This window comes from Pleurodeles waltl, chromosome 6 (assembly GCF_031143425.1).
Source record: "Pleurodeles waltl isolate 20211129_DDA chromosome 6, aPleWal1.hap1.20221129, whole genome shotgun sequence".
Classification (NCBI taxonomy): Eukaryota; Metazoa; Chordata; class Amphibia; order Caudata; family Salamandridae; genus Pleurodeles; species Pleurodeles waltl.
In genome coordinates, this window is record NC_090445.1 from 848,439,931 (window position 1) to 848,456,106 (window position 16,176).

The 16,176-nt window shown below is 46.9% G+C and overlaps 1 protein-coding gene across 2 annotated transcripts in view; it reads right to left on the reverse strand.

Annotated features, from left to right (window-relative positions):
- The window catches only part of OGA (O-GlcNAcase), a 475,247-nt gene that overhangs the window by 45,651 nt on the left and 413,420 nt on the right, over nt 1-16,176 (reverse strand). For both annotated transcript variants that reach the window (XM_069239571.1, XM_069239570.1), the window contains one exon: nt 9,406-9,598. In XM_069239571.1, the coding sequence (XP_069095672.1) occupies nt 9,406-9,598 (193 nt within the window). The remainder of the gene's footprint in view (nt 1-9,405; nt 9,599-16,176) is intronic.

Sequence of the window (16,176 nt, forward strand, 5' to 3'; positions counted from 1 at the left end):
GCCAAGCTACTTGGACAGGGTGCAAACTTCTCATCTAGAGACCCCTTTCCTAACACTTTCCAACAAAGGCACACAACACAAACAGATCTTTGAGCTGTGCCCTTCCTGCCCAATCTGCAGCTGCAGTAGAAGTGCAGGGCCCGGGCTGGATCAACGGTAAGTACAATGCTAATTTTACATTAGGATAAAAAAGTTACTCAATTTTAAATTAAACAAAAAAATTATGTATTTTTTTTAAAGTCATATATTCGAACTAAGAATTCACATATGAAGTAAGGTGGCACTATTAAACCCTTTGCAAAGAGTTTACGTACATTTTGTTAAAAAAAAAACAAAAAAAAAACATCAACTGACTTGGGAATGAGACAAGTACAAGTCTTTAAAAAAGCAGCATTATTAAACCATGAGCCCATGGTAGATATGGTATGTCTCCACAATGATCGAAACACTACTTCCGTAGCACCTGTGGAGGCGCATGTCTGAATCTTTTTTTTTGGTGACCCCACCCCAACAATCTCCTTTTCTGTGGATTCCCTCACTACTATCATCAAACAGTGTGCATCTCTCAATTGCTCCTCCCTCTCACACCTTTCATTTGTTATATAGCACTACTTATGCCAGTGAAAGAGCACTTAACATCTCACACATTACACAGAAACAAGGCATCATACACGTTTAAATCAGTCTAGTCAGGAAATGCTACTTAAGACAATGAGGATTAAAAGATGTAGGAACTGCATAATCAATACTATTAGGCAGTATATTTTAAGAGTGTTTGGTCTGTAGATGCACAAACTCAGAATTTAAAAAGGTACCCCAGTGGTTGGAATTGGCCCCCGTGGTTGCGGTTTGCTTTACTAATACGACTTTATTTATAAAAGAAAGACCAGAAAAAAAGTTCTAACTTACACCATGCACTTTGCAAGCAGATTTTTTAAAACATTTCATAGGTCATTGTGCTATATTAGGATTGTAATTTATGAATTGAAAGTAACAAAAGGATCTTTGTGACAAAAGCAATAACCCTCTGAGATATCCACATAAATACAGTTCTATATGATTTACAAGTAGTTCTTTGATGTAGTCTTACTATCCTTCCATGCTACCTTAGAGGAGTCAAAACTGCCACCAACAATGATCCATCTCTCCCCAGCAGGAACATTAATCACCAGAGTTATCTTGACATTTTTAGTGCTGCCTAAACAATGCTGAACACACAGCACAAGGCTAAAACTAGCCCTACTCCATAGGCATCCTGAACTCTTATTTGAAGGAGCTCTTGTATGCGATGAATGAAAGAGGTGCAGTAAAAAAGTATTTGCCAAGTCTTTAAACAAAATAATCCATATCAACGCGTTTATTTCATACTGCCCAATCAGCCTTCTGAAATGCTCTATTTTTAAAGTAAGCAGCAGCCCATTTGTTTTTGGTGCTTGTCCCAGTGGACCCTACGTGGGTTCGGAGCCAGCCTACACTCCATCGCTGTTGGCCTAGATGTTTAAGCTGCACCAGTCCCTCATGACCTCAAGTTACATTTTTACTGCTATAGACTTCTAAGCACTGTCTACACATTTAATCTTTAAAAATTCATATCTCAACTTCTACTGTTTGGATTTTTGTCATCCTGGTCTTTTTACTCAGATAAATAATTAGTTTTCTAAACTGGCGATGAGTTTTTGGGGTGTCTTTCACTTTGTTACTGTAAGTAAGTGTTGCACAAATACTTTACACATTGCCTTTTAAGTTAACCCTGCCTGCTCTGTGCCAAGCTATATCAGAGGAAGAGGGCAGGCTAATTTAGGTTGTGTATCTGACTTACTCTGACTAGGATTGTGGTCCCTTCTTGGACAGGGTGCATACCTTTGACCACTAAAGACCCAATTTCTTAGACTAATACCCAAATTCTATGACCTCTGGAGCCAGATTGCAAGATTTGGCGACCCGGATCTGAGTGTATGAGTCCTCCAAGGGTCTGCGAGAGGAGGTTTGGCCTGTTGGGGAGCCTCTCGTGCTGAACTAGAGAGTTCGAGCAGAGCTGTGAACGAGGGCTTGCAAGCCCATGTGGGAGCCACCAGGATGAGCGTGAAGTTGGTCTACTGAAGCCTCCGAACCACAAATAGAAGGAGAGGAGGAAAGTCGCAGGCAAATATCCCTTACCAGTTCATCCACAGAGCATTGCCACTGGACTTTGGGTGTGGAAAACTGAAGGTGAAGTTTGGGTGTTGTGTGTATTCTGCAGTTGCAAATAGGTCTATATCTGGAAAGCCTCACCTCACTCTTGGGTGGAGCTCCCCCTTGTGGACTTGTTGCCACATCCCACTGAGAAGGTCGGCAAAGTTGATGAAGAAATTAGATACACAGTAAATGGATTTTGTGTCAGAGAGCTCACTGCCAAATACTTTGGGATAACAGAGAGTTGTGTAGAGCGTGTGTCCCAATGTTTCTGAAGGTAATACATGACTGGCATAGTGTCCTTCCAGACAAGAACAACATAGCCTATCAGTTGAGGTAGGAAAGCCTTCAGCACTAGATGGATGGCTACAAGTTCCAAGTAACTGATGTAAAGGTCGTGGCGTGTAGGCTCCAATCAGCCTTGAACAGTCAGATCTTGTAAGTGCTCCCCCCAAGCAATATTGAAGGCATCCGTTGTAACAGTCCTCTGCGGGACAGGGTCAAGGAAATGTTGCCCCTGCCACATATTGGTGCTCCACCACTGCTGTAGGAAGTTGGCTCTGTATGCACTATTTCAAAGTAAGGAATAGTATGCACAGAGTCTAAGGGTTCCCCTTAGAGGTAAGATAGTGGCAAAAAGAGATAATACTAATGCTCTATTTTGTGGTAGTGTGGTCGAGCAGTAGGCTTATCAAAGGAGTAGTGTTAAGCATTTGTTGTACATACACAAGCAATAAATGAGGAACACACACTCAGACAATTCCAGGCCAATAGGTTTTTGTATAGAAAAATATATTTTCTTAGTTTAAGAACCACAGGTTCAAATTTTACATGTAATACTTCAAATGAAAGGTATTGCAGGTAAGTACTTTAGGAACTTTGAATAATCACAATAGCATATATACTTTTCAAATAAATCACATATAGCTATTTTAGAACTAGACAGTGCAATTTTCACAGTTCCTAGGGGGAGTAAGTGTTTGTTAGTTTTTGCAGGTAAGTAAACCACCTACGGGGTTCAAGTTTGGGTCCAAAGTAGCCCACCGTTGGGGGTTCAGAGCAACCCCAAAGTTACCACACCAGCAGCTCAGGGCCGGTCAGGTGCAGAGGTCAAAGTGGTGCCCAAAACACATAGGCTTCAATGGAGAAGGGGGTGCCCCGGTTCCAGTCTGCCAGCAGGTAAGTACCCGCGTCTTCGGAGGGCAGACCAGGGGGGTTTTGTAGGGCACCGGGGGGGGACACAAGTTAGCACAGAAAGTACACCCTCAGCAGCACGGGGGCGGCCGGGTGCGGTGTGCAAACACGCGTCGGGTTTCCAATGTAAATCAATGGGAGACCAAGGGGTCTCTTCAGCGATGCAGGCAGGCAAGGGGGGGGCTCCTCGGGGTAGCCACCACCTGGGCAAGGGAGAGGGCCTCCTGGGGGTCACTCCTGCACTGGAGTTCCGATCTTTCAGATCCTGGGGGCTGCGGGTGCAGAGTCTTTTCCAGGCGTCGGGATCTGGGAGTCAGGCAGTCGCGGTCAGGGGAAGCCTCGGGATTCCCTCGGCAGGCATCGCTGTGGGGGCAACTCTGGCTACTCACGGTCTCGTAGTCGCCGGGGAGTCCTCCCTGAAGTGTTTGCTCTCCACAAGTCGAGCCGGGCGCGTCAGGTGCAGAGTGCCAAGTCTCACGCTTCCGGCAGGAAATGCAACTTGTTTCAAAGTTGCTTCTTTGTTGCAAAGTTGCAGTCTTTGGTGAACAGAGCCGCTGTTCTCCGGAGTTTCTTGGTCCTTCTAGAGCAGGGCAGTCCTCTGACGATTCAGAGGTCGCTGGTCCTGGGGAAAGCGTCGCTGGAGCTTTCTTTAGAAGGGAGGGGGACAGGCCGGTAGAGCTGGGGCCAAAGCAGTTGGTGTCTCCGTCTTCTCTGCAGGGTTTTTCAGCTTAGCAGTCCTCCTCTTCTTAGGTTGCAGGAATCTGAGTTCCTAGGTTCAGGGGAGCCCCTAAATACAGAATTTAGGGGGGTGTTTAGGTCAGGGAAGGCAGTAGCCAATGGCTACTAGCCCTGAGGGTGTCTACACCCTCTTTGTGCCTCCTCCCAAGGGGAGGGGTCACATTCCTATCCCTATTGGGGGGGATCCTCCATCTGCAAGATGGAGGATTCCTAAAAGTCAGAGTCACTTCAGCTCAGGTTGCCTTAGGGGCTGTCCTGACTGGTCAGTGACTCCTCCTTGTTTTTCTCATTATCTCCTCTGGCCTTGCCGCCAAATGTGGGGCCGTGGCCGGAGGGGGCGGGCAACTCCACTAGCTGGAATGCCCTGTGGTGCTGTAACAAAGGGGGTGAGCCTTTGAGGCTCACCGCCTGGTGTTACAGCTCCTTCAAGGGGGAGGTGATAAGCATCTCCACCCAGTGCAGGCTTTGTACTAGCCACAGAGTGACAAAGGCACTCTCCCCATGTGGCCAGCAACATGTCTTGAGTGTGGCAGGCTGCTAAAACCAGTCAGCCTACACAGGTAGTTGGTTAAGGTTTCAGGGGGCCCCTCTAAGGTGCCCTCTGGGGTGTATGTTACAATAAAATGTACACTGCATCAGTGTGCATTTATTGTGCTGAGAAGTTTGATACCAAACTTCCCAGTTTTCAGTGTAGCCATTTTGGTGCTGTTGAGTCCGTGTATGACAGACTCCCAGACCATATACTCTTATGGCTACCCTGCACTTACAATGTCTAAGGTTTTGCTTAGACACTGTAGGGGCACAGTGCTCATGCACTGGTGCCCTCACCTATGGTATAGTGCACCCTGCCTTAGGGCTGTAAGGCCTGCTAGAGGGGTGACTTATCTATACTGCATAGGCAGTGTGAGGTTGGCATGGCACCCTGAGGGGAGTGCCATGTCGACTTACTCGTTTTGTCCTCACCAGCACACACAAGCTGGCAAGCAGTGTGTCTGTGCTGAGTGAGGGGTCCCCAGGGTGGCATACGATATGCTGCAGCCCTTAGAGACCTTCCCTGGCATCAGGGCCCTTGGTACCAGGGGTACCAGTTACAAGGGACTTACCTGGATGCCAGGGTGTGCCAATTGTGTAAACAAAAGTACAGGTTAGGGAAAGAACACTGGTGCTGGGGCCTGGTTAGCAGGCCTCAGCACACTTTCAAATCAAAACATAGCATCAGCAAAGGCAAAAAGTCAGGGGGTAACCATGCCAAGGAGGCATTTCCTTACAACTGCCGAAAGCATCAAGTGCGGTGGCTGATCAACACTAGATCGTCCCACTGACCTTCCACTTGGGACCACTGTTGTGCTAGGCATTCCTGCAACGGATGGATTTGTAACCTCGTATGGGGTAATATGGCAGTGCAAGAGGCCATCATGCTTAGAAGGTGCATGGCTGCAAGGAGTAAGTCAGGGCTTATGGATTGGCTGCAGCTCCCTTGGAGGAGCCACCTTTATCTCTGCCTCTAGAACTTTTGAACTTGAAGGACACTCTTAATGTATCCTCTGGGAGAGGACTTCTATCTCTGGGTTTGCTCATATGTCATGGAGGCTTCAGTGGGGATGGTCTAGAGGCTCCATGATGCGGTGAAAGGAGCCATGGAGAGCAGGTGCCTGAAGTGTGACCATTGCTTTGGCTGTCTACATATCTTTTTTGATCTTTAACAGTTGGTGTACTTGTGGACCAAGGAGATGGTGGCCATTAAAAGCCAGGTTTAAGAGACTCTGCTGAACTTTCTCCTTGAAGCTGGAGATTTGCAGCCAGGCGTATCTGTGTAAAAGAAGGCTAGAATTTACTCCCCTGGTAGCAATGTCAACAGCATCTAAGGTACAGTGAATGGTAGTGTTAGATAGCTGCTTGTCCTCAGAAACTACCTCATGTCACCTATTCCTGTGCTCCTCTGGGAGGTATTGGAGGAGCTCTTCTATTTCATCCTAGTGCAGATGGTCATATCATGGGAAAAGGCTGATGGAATTTGCAAGGTGCCACTGGCTGGCGCATTGTGCAGCTACCTTTTTGCTCGCAGCGTCTATGTGCTTCCTCTCTTTTTCAGGTGGCGGGCATTCCCACTGTCCTGGAAGTTGGCCCATTTATGAGCAGTATTGACTACTAGAGAGTTTAAATTCATTAAACTAGAGAGTCAGCCCGGTGCTGGCAACAAATGTAAATTGGGTCAGTAGGGGAAGCTTTCCATTTTTTTATGTACTCTGGGTGTTATTACTCTGGCTTGGATGTGGTTCTTGAAGATGTCGGGTGTGTTGCGTAGCATGCCCTTAAGGATGGCAAGGTATTGAGTAGAGTGATGAGTGGAGGTGATGTCCTCCTTTAAGGGCTATGTATGAAGATCCACCTTATGGATTAAGGCCTCTCTACCAATAAGTTCCTGATGGACGTAGAATCGTCCGGAGATGAGGGATGGGCAGGGTACAGGTTAGGGTCTGTGAGCCCCAGTGGCTCTCCATCAGAGTCCCATTTGTCACCCTGTGGATGGTTGTCATATCTGTCGTCCCCTTCCCCATGCCAACCTATGTCAGAGTGTGGTTTATGTGCAGGCTCACTTCGGGTCAAAGAAGGCACTCTGGTTCAAGCAATATCGATAACAGATCGAGAACAGAAGGTTGATGAATTACAGGCTATACCTTGAGCCCGATGCCCTACTTCCTCAGAGGTGGTGCTCTACCATGGTGTGGGGATGCTTTAGAGGCAAATATGGCTGGCTGTGTACATCTGCAAATGGACTAGGTCCCAGAGCAAGGGTATTTCCCATAATTCGATGGCAGAAGAAAAACACATCTGAGGTGAAGTCCTTGTCCTGGTGCATTGCGGAATAATTGTAGAGCCAAAGTTTAGTATTGCTACTTTAAAAGTTTTTGAAGAAAAACAAGATGCAAGTTTTTGGGCCCAATATTACATGGTAGATGCTCGAAGAGCATGCATTTTTACAGGTGCACATCCTACAAACCTGTTTTTATCCCCAACAGTCTGAAGGAGATTAAATTGGGTTTGAGATTGAAGAGGATGTGGTGTAATGCCCAGAGCTGCAGACTTTGGAGCTGGGCGAACCAGGTTTGAATCTCGGCATCAGCTCAACATCCTGCAATTCTGGGCAAATCACTTAGGCCCTCATTCTGACCTTGGCGGTCTTTTCGCAAGACCGCTGAGTTACCGCCGCGGTGAAGACCGCCGACCGCGGCGGTGTGCCGCTGTGCGCATTCTGACCGCTGGGAGCGTTCCGCCGGAAAACCGCCAGCAGCCACACTGGCGGTCGGCGGGAAAGTGGAGACTGGTCAACCTCCACCGCCACGCCAGCAGAACACCGCCCACAGAATTACGACCCACATTTCTGTGTGGCGGTCTTCTGTGTGGCGGTCTTCTGTTGGCGGTCACGTCCCTATGGCTCCCGTCGCCTCCCGGAGGACCAACGCACAAGGTAAGTTGATCGTCCGTGAGGGGAGGGGGTGGGGGGGTGTTGTGTGATGTGGGCGTGCATGGGGGTGTGCGTGTGAGTGTGTAGAGGGGGTGTGTGAGTGCGTGTATGCGGGCGGGGGGTGCTGCTGTGTCTATGGGTAATGTGTGCTGTTCGGCAGGTGCGCATGTCGGCATGTATGTGTGCGGGTATGTGTCCCCGTTGTGTATGTGTGTGTAGGGGGTGTGTATATGTGCATGTTGGGGGTGTGTGCATGTCGGGGTACATGTATGTGCATGTCGGGGTGGGGGTGGGGAGGGGGTTCGTACCACCTCTGGGGGGTGGCAGGGGGGTGGAGGGTGTGGGGGGAGGACCCGGGTGGGTAGTGGGGGGTGGGGGAGACCCCTATCAGTGCCAGGGAAGGAATTCCCTGGCCCCGATAGTGCTTACCGCCATGGTTCGCACGGCGGTTCCCGCCCGCAAGAAACCGCGGCGGTAGGCAGGGTCATAATACCCTTGGCGGTCTTGGGACGACCGCCGGGCCGGAGTGCGCAAACTCCAGCCCCGCGGTCATGACCGCCGTGGCGGTCGGAGTGGAGAAGTAGCGGTCGGTCGCGGCGGGGACCGCCGCGGTCAGAATGCCATTTTTAATACCGCCGGTCTGTTCGCGGTCCGACCGCCGTCTCTCCGCCGACCGCCAGTGTCAGAATGAGGGCCTTAATCTCCAAGTGCCTACTAAAACAAACAATTAATGTGTCTTTGTGTGATATAACTGGTGCTCATGTAAAGCACTACCACACATTCAGGTCGAGTTTGCGCTATATAAAGAAAAAAAAAACTGCAAAAAGAAATTCAAAATTGTATTTTGTCTTTCAAATTTGAGTGAGCCATATGTGTTACAAACATTTCACCAAGCAGAACCTAAGAACAACCACAACTGAGAAGAGTTGGGAACAGACAAAAGACCTTGTGAAACTGTAAAAGAGCAGAGCTCCAAAAGGATCCATTTCCTTTTGCTCTAGGTGTGACAGAAAACCAGGACTATGATAGTTTGTCAAAGGAAAGGAGTTCAAAATCATTTAGCCTGATTAGCTATGTGTCCGAAGCCCAACAATACGGTGGAGTCTCTGTATACAATGCTTCATGAAATGTATGTATTCTACGGCTATATTTCTACCAGGAATTCACAGCCTGCCATGAGGGTAATAATACCATCATGTGAATCTAATGTAGATTAAATTCAAGACAAAAGATTTCACAATTTAAACATTAGCCTAAGAACTCCCACAATCGATTTGAGTGGCAGAACGTGTAAAGGAATATTTACAGATTTACTCCCACAACATGTACCCTAAAACGACAAATTGCTGTACAACAACAATAATGTAATTAAACACAAACCCTTAAATGCTGGTTCTACATGACAGTGTTACCCAATGAATCCACCAATCTGCATGAGAATCTTGTTTTCACCAACACAAACCTTACGTATCTGAGCTTACACAAATGTTTCCCTATAATCTACAGGGGCACCTTCAAGGATTACGCCTTTGAGGTTTTAAGTGAAAGTCTTTAAAAATTTACATTTCCAAAGAATTAACAACATTAACATACTTAAGAGGAAAAAAAACAATGCAGTGCTGTTTTAACCCACCGAAGGAAGGTTTTGAAGTGATCTTAGCACAATGCATTCAGCAATCCTGGATCTGTTTAAGGTGAACCCTAAAACAAACCTCAAATCAATGAATTTATTTTACAGTGTGCTTTTCCTATTTTCCAACCAGATAAGTTACATTGTCTATTACAATAATTATGTAATGATCTGCTTTTAGCTTCACCATTTTCAAAAGACTCACCTCTGCTTCAGAGAGATCTTTGTCATTATTTGGCTTTGAGTATTTCTCTTGCATGAAAGGGATCCACGAATGTTTACATTTTTTGATGAAGGGTGCAACATCAACCGTTCCAACTGCATATCCACAAATACCATCCTCATCTTCAAGAACAAAACAGTAATCTAGGCTAAGAGAAAGAAGACCTCCCACCAACCTGCAAAGAAAATGTAAAAGCATGAAGTCCACAGTATGATTAAAGATCATAATGCGGAAGTCGATAAACAAATGTTATTGATGTTTTCATACAAAAAAAAAAAAAAAACTATTGCACTACCAATGACACCACACTTAAACACAGCAATTAATTTTTCATTGAAACAACTTCAACGGAAGAGTGCTAACATTTCTAGCACTAAATGACTGGCGTTTGAATGCAAAAATGGTGCAGATTTTGGAGACCCAAAAACTTCTGTGTAACAGGTTAATGACTATCTACAGCAACAGTGAATAAAAATCTTAATGAGGATATAGAAAAAAATTACACATCTCAAGAGTAGCTCCTTTTCTCATTTATTGGAAGCTTCCTTGCACAACTGTGTCCCACATATCACGCAAAGTTATGTATTCCATCTTGAGACGAGAAAGAAAGAAGGTATCACACGCAGCTCGGGGGGGGGGGCTTATTTTATGATTGGGATGCTAAAAATAGAAAAGTATTTGCAACTTTTGCTAAAGTGAGGGAATAACAGAGAATCTGATTGGGAGGAATGTGGGTGATACGCACATTTGTACAGACTAAATCCGTTCTCGAGAAAATTAGGTGCAGAATGATAGACATTTGAGAGCCAGACAGAGCAATTTTTAACAGGTCCTCTTTTGTATAGGAAGCCAATGGAGCTTCAACAGGATACGTTTGGCAGACATATATTAAGGTGTTTGAACAACTGATCTAAGCAGCCTGGTTCTGGATCATCGGAAGACTTGTTCATTGTGGTTGGGGTCTGGTTAGCTAAGTTTATTCATCCATTTATTGTGTTTCAGATCATCTCACCAGCACAGAATTAGCACACTTCTGGCAAGAGTAAGTGAGGGGCACCAATGTAAAGCAGGTTTCAAGACCATAATTTTTCAAGGGTGTTCAGCTCTAACCTCAAAGCAGAGTTGCGTCTGTCCCCAAATATTCGGTCTCCTATCTTGACCATTTGGGCCACCCAGTACTATAGCCTGTGGTTGGTTGCTCTCAGTCCACCATCGTATAATGATAGGCTACAAACCTGCTCAACTAATCTGAGTGGGTCTTTGGTACCACCAAGGGGGAAAAAACTGTGAAGCACTACTGTATCCCATGGAAGCCCCTAGTAAAACCCATGTGGTATGCCCTAGTGCAGTCATGTCATCCAAGAATGTCACACCTGGCTACTAAACTGTGTGTCTCCTGCAGCAGCAAAAGCTCTGGGCATGCCGTCTGCCTTAAAACTTGACTGCTCACGTTAAACCTTACCCAAAAGTTTGATGGCATTTCAAGTCATAACTCTATAAAATGTCTCTGGGGACTGCTTGGGGGCTGCATTTAATCAACCTCTTGCTTGTGAAGACTTGCTGCGGTTCCCTACACAGTCTTAAGTCTAACATCAAACAAACTGCCCCCAACTGCATGCTTATGTCACACTTCGAAATTAGAAGCATTTGTCGCCCAAAAAATTAGAACATCAGCTAAAAGGCAATAACCACTACCCTTCTTCCTCTTAGCCAGACTTTAGTTGGGGATCGTCCTGTACGCATGGATCTAGTGCCATTTAGAAGTCAAATAGAGTCAAATGCATTGTCCTCAGCTTCAACCTAAAATAGTGCCACCTTCTGTATCTATCGAGCCCAGTCCCACGTCATCCATGCCACTGACTCGAGTAAGGCCCGCCGATCGTGACCTCCGTCTCCATCCTGAATTCCAGGAAAAAGCAAATTGTAGGCCTCCTGTGGCCGCTATTCTCATAAAAGGCTGCTTGGGGTCACGCAGGCCTGGCCAGTCAAGGATGCTACTACAAACTCCGGCCTGCCTCCTGACCTGGCCAAACAGTGCCCCGGACTACTGAGTCCTCCGCCACTTCTTTAGTTCTTAGAACCAGTCCCTGTATCTGGCAGAATGACAGAGTTCGCATGGGAGCGCAAGAGAGCTTTTATTTTATTCTATTGCTCGCATGTTTTTAGTACTAAACACTTGATGACACTTTCTTCAATGGTACAAAGAAAACAATGTAAAAGAGGATTTTGAATATAAATGAGGTGCTCAGATGCGTTCTGCCTGGTGTGAAGCTATACTGTCTTTCTAAATGATCGATGGCGTCATCCCTCCCCTTTAACGTTTTACACTATGCCCTAAGCATGCAGCAGAAGTGGGGGATGTTTCAAGAGCCATGCAGTCACACTGATATGCTTGGTGCTGTGACATCAGACCAGTGTGTTGAGTTATCAGGATTGGGAGCTACAACAGTCTGCCTGGTTTATTTGGGCCCAGGAATGCACTTCCTGCCTTGTTTTTAATCATTCAAGGATATGTGAAGCACGGCAAATCACCTGTGAAGGTTTCAAGGCGTTTGAGTTGCTAGCTGCTATGTTGTGATCTATTCATTCAAAAAGCCAGGTTGTGAGTCCTGTGGTGCAGGGGAAAGTTGTTCCAAGCTTTGGCCGCCAGGTGTGAGTAGTTGCGTTGTCTGCTGTTGCCATGGAAGATCCAGAGGGTGTCGGCTAGAAGAGGGTGGCAGATCATAGGTGTCTGGTTGGCCGGTGGAAGGTTATGCATTTTTTGATGTATGTTGGTCTTTTGCTTTGGAGGACTTTGTATGCGTAGGTCATCTTGAACTAGCATCTCTTCTGGATCGGGAGCCAGTGTAGTTTTTTTTTTTAGGTGTGGTATGAGTCAATCTGGGGAGGTCCAGGATGAATCTTGCCATAGCGTTTTGTATTGCCTGTAGACTCAAGAGGCATGCAGTGATTCCTACACAGTGTTCCCGTAGTCCAGCCTGCATGACGGTCCTTCTGGTGGTGTGCTTTAAACAAAAAGGGGCAGATCCTGCCACCCATGGACATGGGTATTTGATTTTTTAAAAATGGTCCCAGCGGGGAAATATAAGCCTCGACTTCCACGGCAGTAGTACAGCACACCTTCCCAGAAGCTAAGTTTTTGTTGATTAACTTTATTTAGATCATTTTTCTTTTTTAATGAAAATCACATTTTTATAAACATTTTGCAAGATAAAGTGTAGGAAGTTGGCTCTGTATATACTATCTGAAAGTAAGAGATTGTGTGCACAGAGTCCAACGGTTCCCCTTAGAGGTAAGATAGTGGCAAAATTTGATAATTCTAATGCTCTATTTTGTGGTAGTGTGGTCGAGCAATAGGCTTAACAGAGGGTAGTGTTAAGCATTTGTTGTACACACACAGGCAATAAATGAGGAACACACACTCAAAAACTTACTCCAGGCCAATAGGTTTTTATATAGAAAAATATATTTTCTTAATTTATTTTTAGAACCACAAGTTCAGGATTTGAAGTAAATACATAAAGTGCAAGGTACTCCACACAGGTAAGTTAGGAACTTTGAAATAGAGCAATAACGTACAGTTTTTGTTAAAATGGCAATAAGCTATTTTAAAAGTGGACACAGTGCAAAAATCAACAGTTCCTGGGGGAGGTAAGTATTGGTTAGATTGTGAGGTAAGTAAGACACTTACAAGTCTCAGTTCCTGGGCATAGGCAGCCCACCGTTGGGGGTTCAGGGCAACCCCAAAGTTACCACACCAGCAGCTCAGGGCCAGACAGGTGCAGAGATCAAAGAGGTTCCCAAAACACATATGCGCCTAGCGAGAACAGGGGTGCTCCGTTTCCAGTCTGCCAGCAGGTAAGTACCTGTGTCTTCAGGGGCAGACCAGGGGGGGGTTTGTAGAGCACTGGGGTGGGGGGGTGGCGGAAACACAAGTAGGCACACAAAACCCACCCTCAGTGGCACTGGGGCGGCCGGGTGCAGTGTGCAAAGCAGGCGTTGGGTTTTCTATTGGTTTCAATGGAGGCAACCGGGGGTCACTCTAGCGGTGTGCAGGCAGTGCACAAGAGGGGCTTCTCAGGCTAGCCACCACCTGGGCTAGGCAAAGGGTCGGCTGGGGGTCACTCCTGCACTGAAGTTTGGTTCCTTCTGGTCCTGGGGGCTGCGGGTGCAGTGCTTGGTCTAGGCGTCGGGTCCCTTGTTACAGGCAGTCGCGATCAGGGGGAGCCTCTGGATTCTCTCTGCAGGCGTTGCTGTGGGGGTTCAGGGAGGTTGTCTCGGGCTACTCACGGGGTCACAGTTGCCAGGGAGTCCTCCCTGTGGTGTTAGTTCCCTGGATCTCGAGCCAGGGGCGTCGGTGCAAAGTGTGAAGTGTCACGCTTCCGGTGGTAGGAGTGGGGACTTTGAAGTTGTAAAAAAGCAAATGTACAGTTTAGTGAAAGAACACTGGTGCTGGGGCATGGTTGGCAGGGTCCCAGCACACTTTCAATCATAACTTGGCATCAGCAAAAGGCAAAATGTCAGGGGGTAACCATGCCAAGGAGGCATTTCCTTACATAAAACATTAATATAGCGATCAAAAGTCACGATACCGAAAATCAAAAGTATCAATAAAATTTGTTTTAAAAAAACAGGTGCCCCTACTAGGTGAAAGCGCAGTGAAAGTGATCTTAGATGCCTTGTACACATACTGTTGGTCCTGATGATGACCTGTTGGTAACGGATTGTTGGGGTCGAAACGCTGACAGAATTAAATGTGAACTTTTTCAAATTCTCAGTTGATGATTTGCAGCACTTAAAATAAGGGGGTCATGCATGGAATCACAAACTCTTGACAGCCACATGTTGATGTATATAACACTGGTGCACTTTAAGTTCGCTTCTTCACTTTCACTGAGCCATCTCTTAGTAGGAGAAGCTGTTTTTTGTTACGATACTTTTGGTATGTGGGTGTGAGCAGGTTGATGCCGTCAGCGGCGGGGTTGGGTTTTGAAGTCTTCGTAGATGACTGAGATCTTGTTGTGGAAGGTGTACCCCAGGGTGTCACACAGTTCTTGGGAGAGGGTGGTGATTTTCTTGGCAGCTGCGGGGTAGGAGAACTTCCTCATGATGACAAATAACTCCTTGCTGTGGTTTGTGCTGGCTTCTATGTTGTCTGCTAGGGCGTTCTTTTTTTCAACAGGCATTGGTATTTGTTGTGTGCAGTCTTAAATGTGGTCTCCCATCTCTTTTCTGGTGCGCCACTTTCTCTCCAGTTGCTGGCATCTGCAGTTGGTTGATACCAGCTCTGCAGTGAACCAGCTGGTCCTTTGGTTTTGGCTGGCTTGGCAGGGGCATTTGTGTTGGCGCATTCTATTATCCAATGGGAGAAGTTCTTTGCGGCCAATTCCAGGTTGGATATAGTATATGGGGGTCGGGGTGGGGGGGGGATGAGAGCACTGTTCCACTGGTCTTCTGATATCTTTGGTGAGCTGTGATTGTACTTGACTCTGTTACTGGACATCAAGATGAGGTCTGGTGTGTCTCCTGCGATGTGGGTAGGGTTGGTGACAAGTTGCTTCAGACTGAAATTGCGCTGGTGTAGCTGGGGTCATCGAGGTGGAAGTTAAGGTCCCCTAGGAAGATCTAGTGCTCAGAGTTCATGACGATCCAGGCCAGTTGGGTCTGGGATGGTGTTGCAGAAGCCGGATCATGGTCCGGGTGACCTGTAGGCGAGAGAACCTCTGATGGTGCTTTTTCCATCTGTATGAATTTGGAAGTTGGAATGCTCCATTATTGGGGTCAAGTCATCTGAGAAGGTTGTGTAGTGGATGGTGTCCTAGTAGATGATGACAATTAAACCTCCATGTTTGTCAGTTCGGTCTTGGTGCTTTATCTTGTAGCCTTCAGGGGTTGCGATGGTGATGTCCTGCGGGGAGACGGGGTTCAGCCAGGTTTCTGTGAGAAAGAGGACATCAGGGGCGAGGTATGAGATAGTGCCCCAGATCTCTGTGGCACGTTTGCAGAGAAATTGTGCGTTGTGTAGAACGCAGTGGGATTGTGCTGTGGCGGTCTTGGTTGGCGTGGTGGACTCAGTCCTGTTTGCGGTGTCTCAGGCACTGCTGGTTGCTTCGGTGTTACAGATGAATCGGCAGTGCAGGCAGGTGAACGGCACTCTGATGATTTGTAGAGTTGCACGGCAGCAGATGTTGTCGTCGGTGCACCCGGTATACAGGACTTTGAGGTCTGCGGCAGGGTTTCTGGCACTGGGTGCAGTCCAAGCACAGACGGGTGCAGACAAGCTTGCCTTTTGCGTACCGGTTACCTCCATTAAGTAGGACCTAAAAGTGGGGGAGTGGGTGCTGGTTGGCAGGTAGTGAGCAGCGAGGCAGGCTGGCTAAAAAAAAAAGGAGTACAAGACAGACAAAGAAAAGTAACAGGCAATGGCACAAAACTAGACGCAACATGGGGCTAATCTATGCAGGAAGTAAAATGGCTGAGTGGTACAAATACAAATGACCGGAAAGCAAAAAAGTTAACAGAATATGGCACAACACAGCTCAATATGGGGCTAATCTATACAGGCACAGATAAGAGATAACAGTGAGGCAGGAGCGGCAAGAGATATCAGGGTGTGAAGCGTGAGGCAGCTGGTAGCAACTGCTGCACACAGGCAAGGGAGATCTGATTAGATGGCAGTGAGGGGAAGCTTGCACACGACCTGCTTAATTGGGTTGCGCTGTGGCCTCTCTGCTCCAACACTGGAGCAAAGGA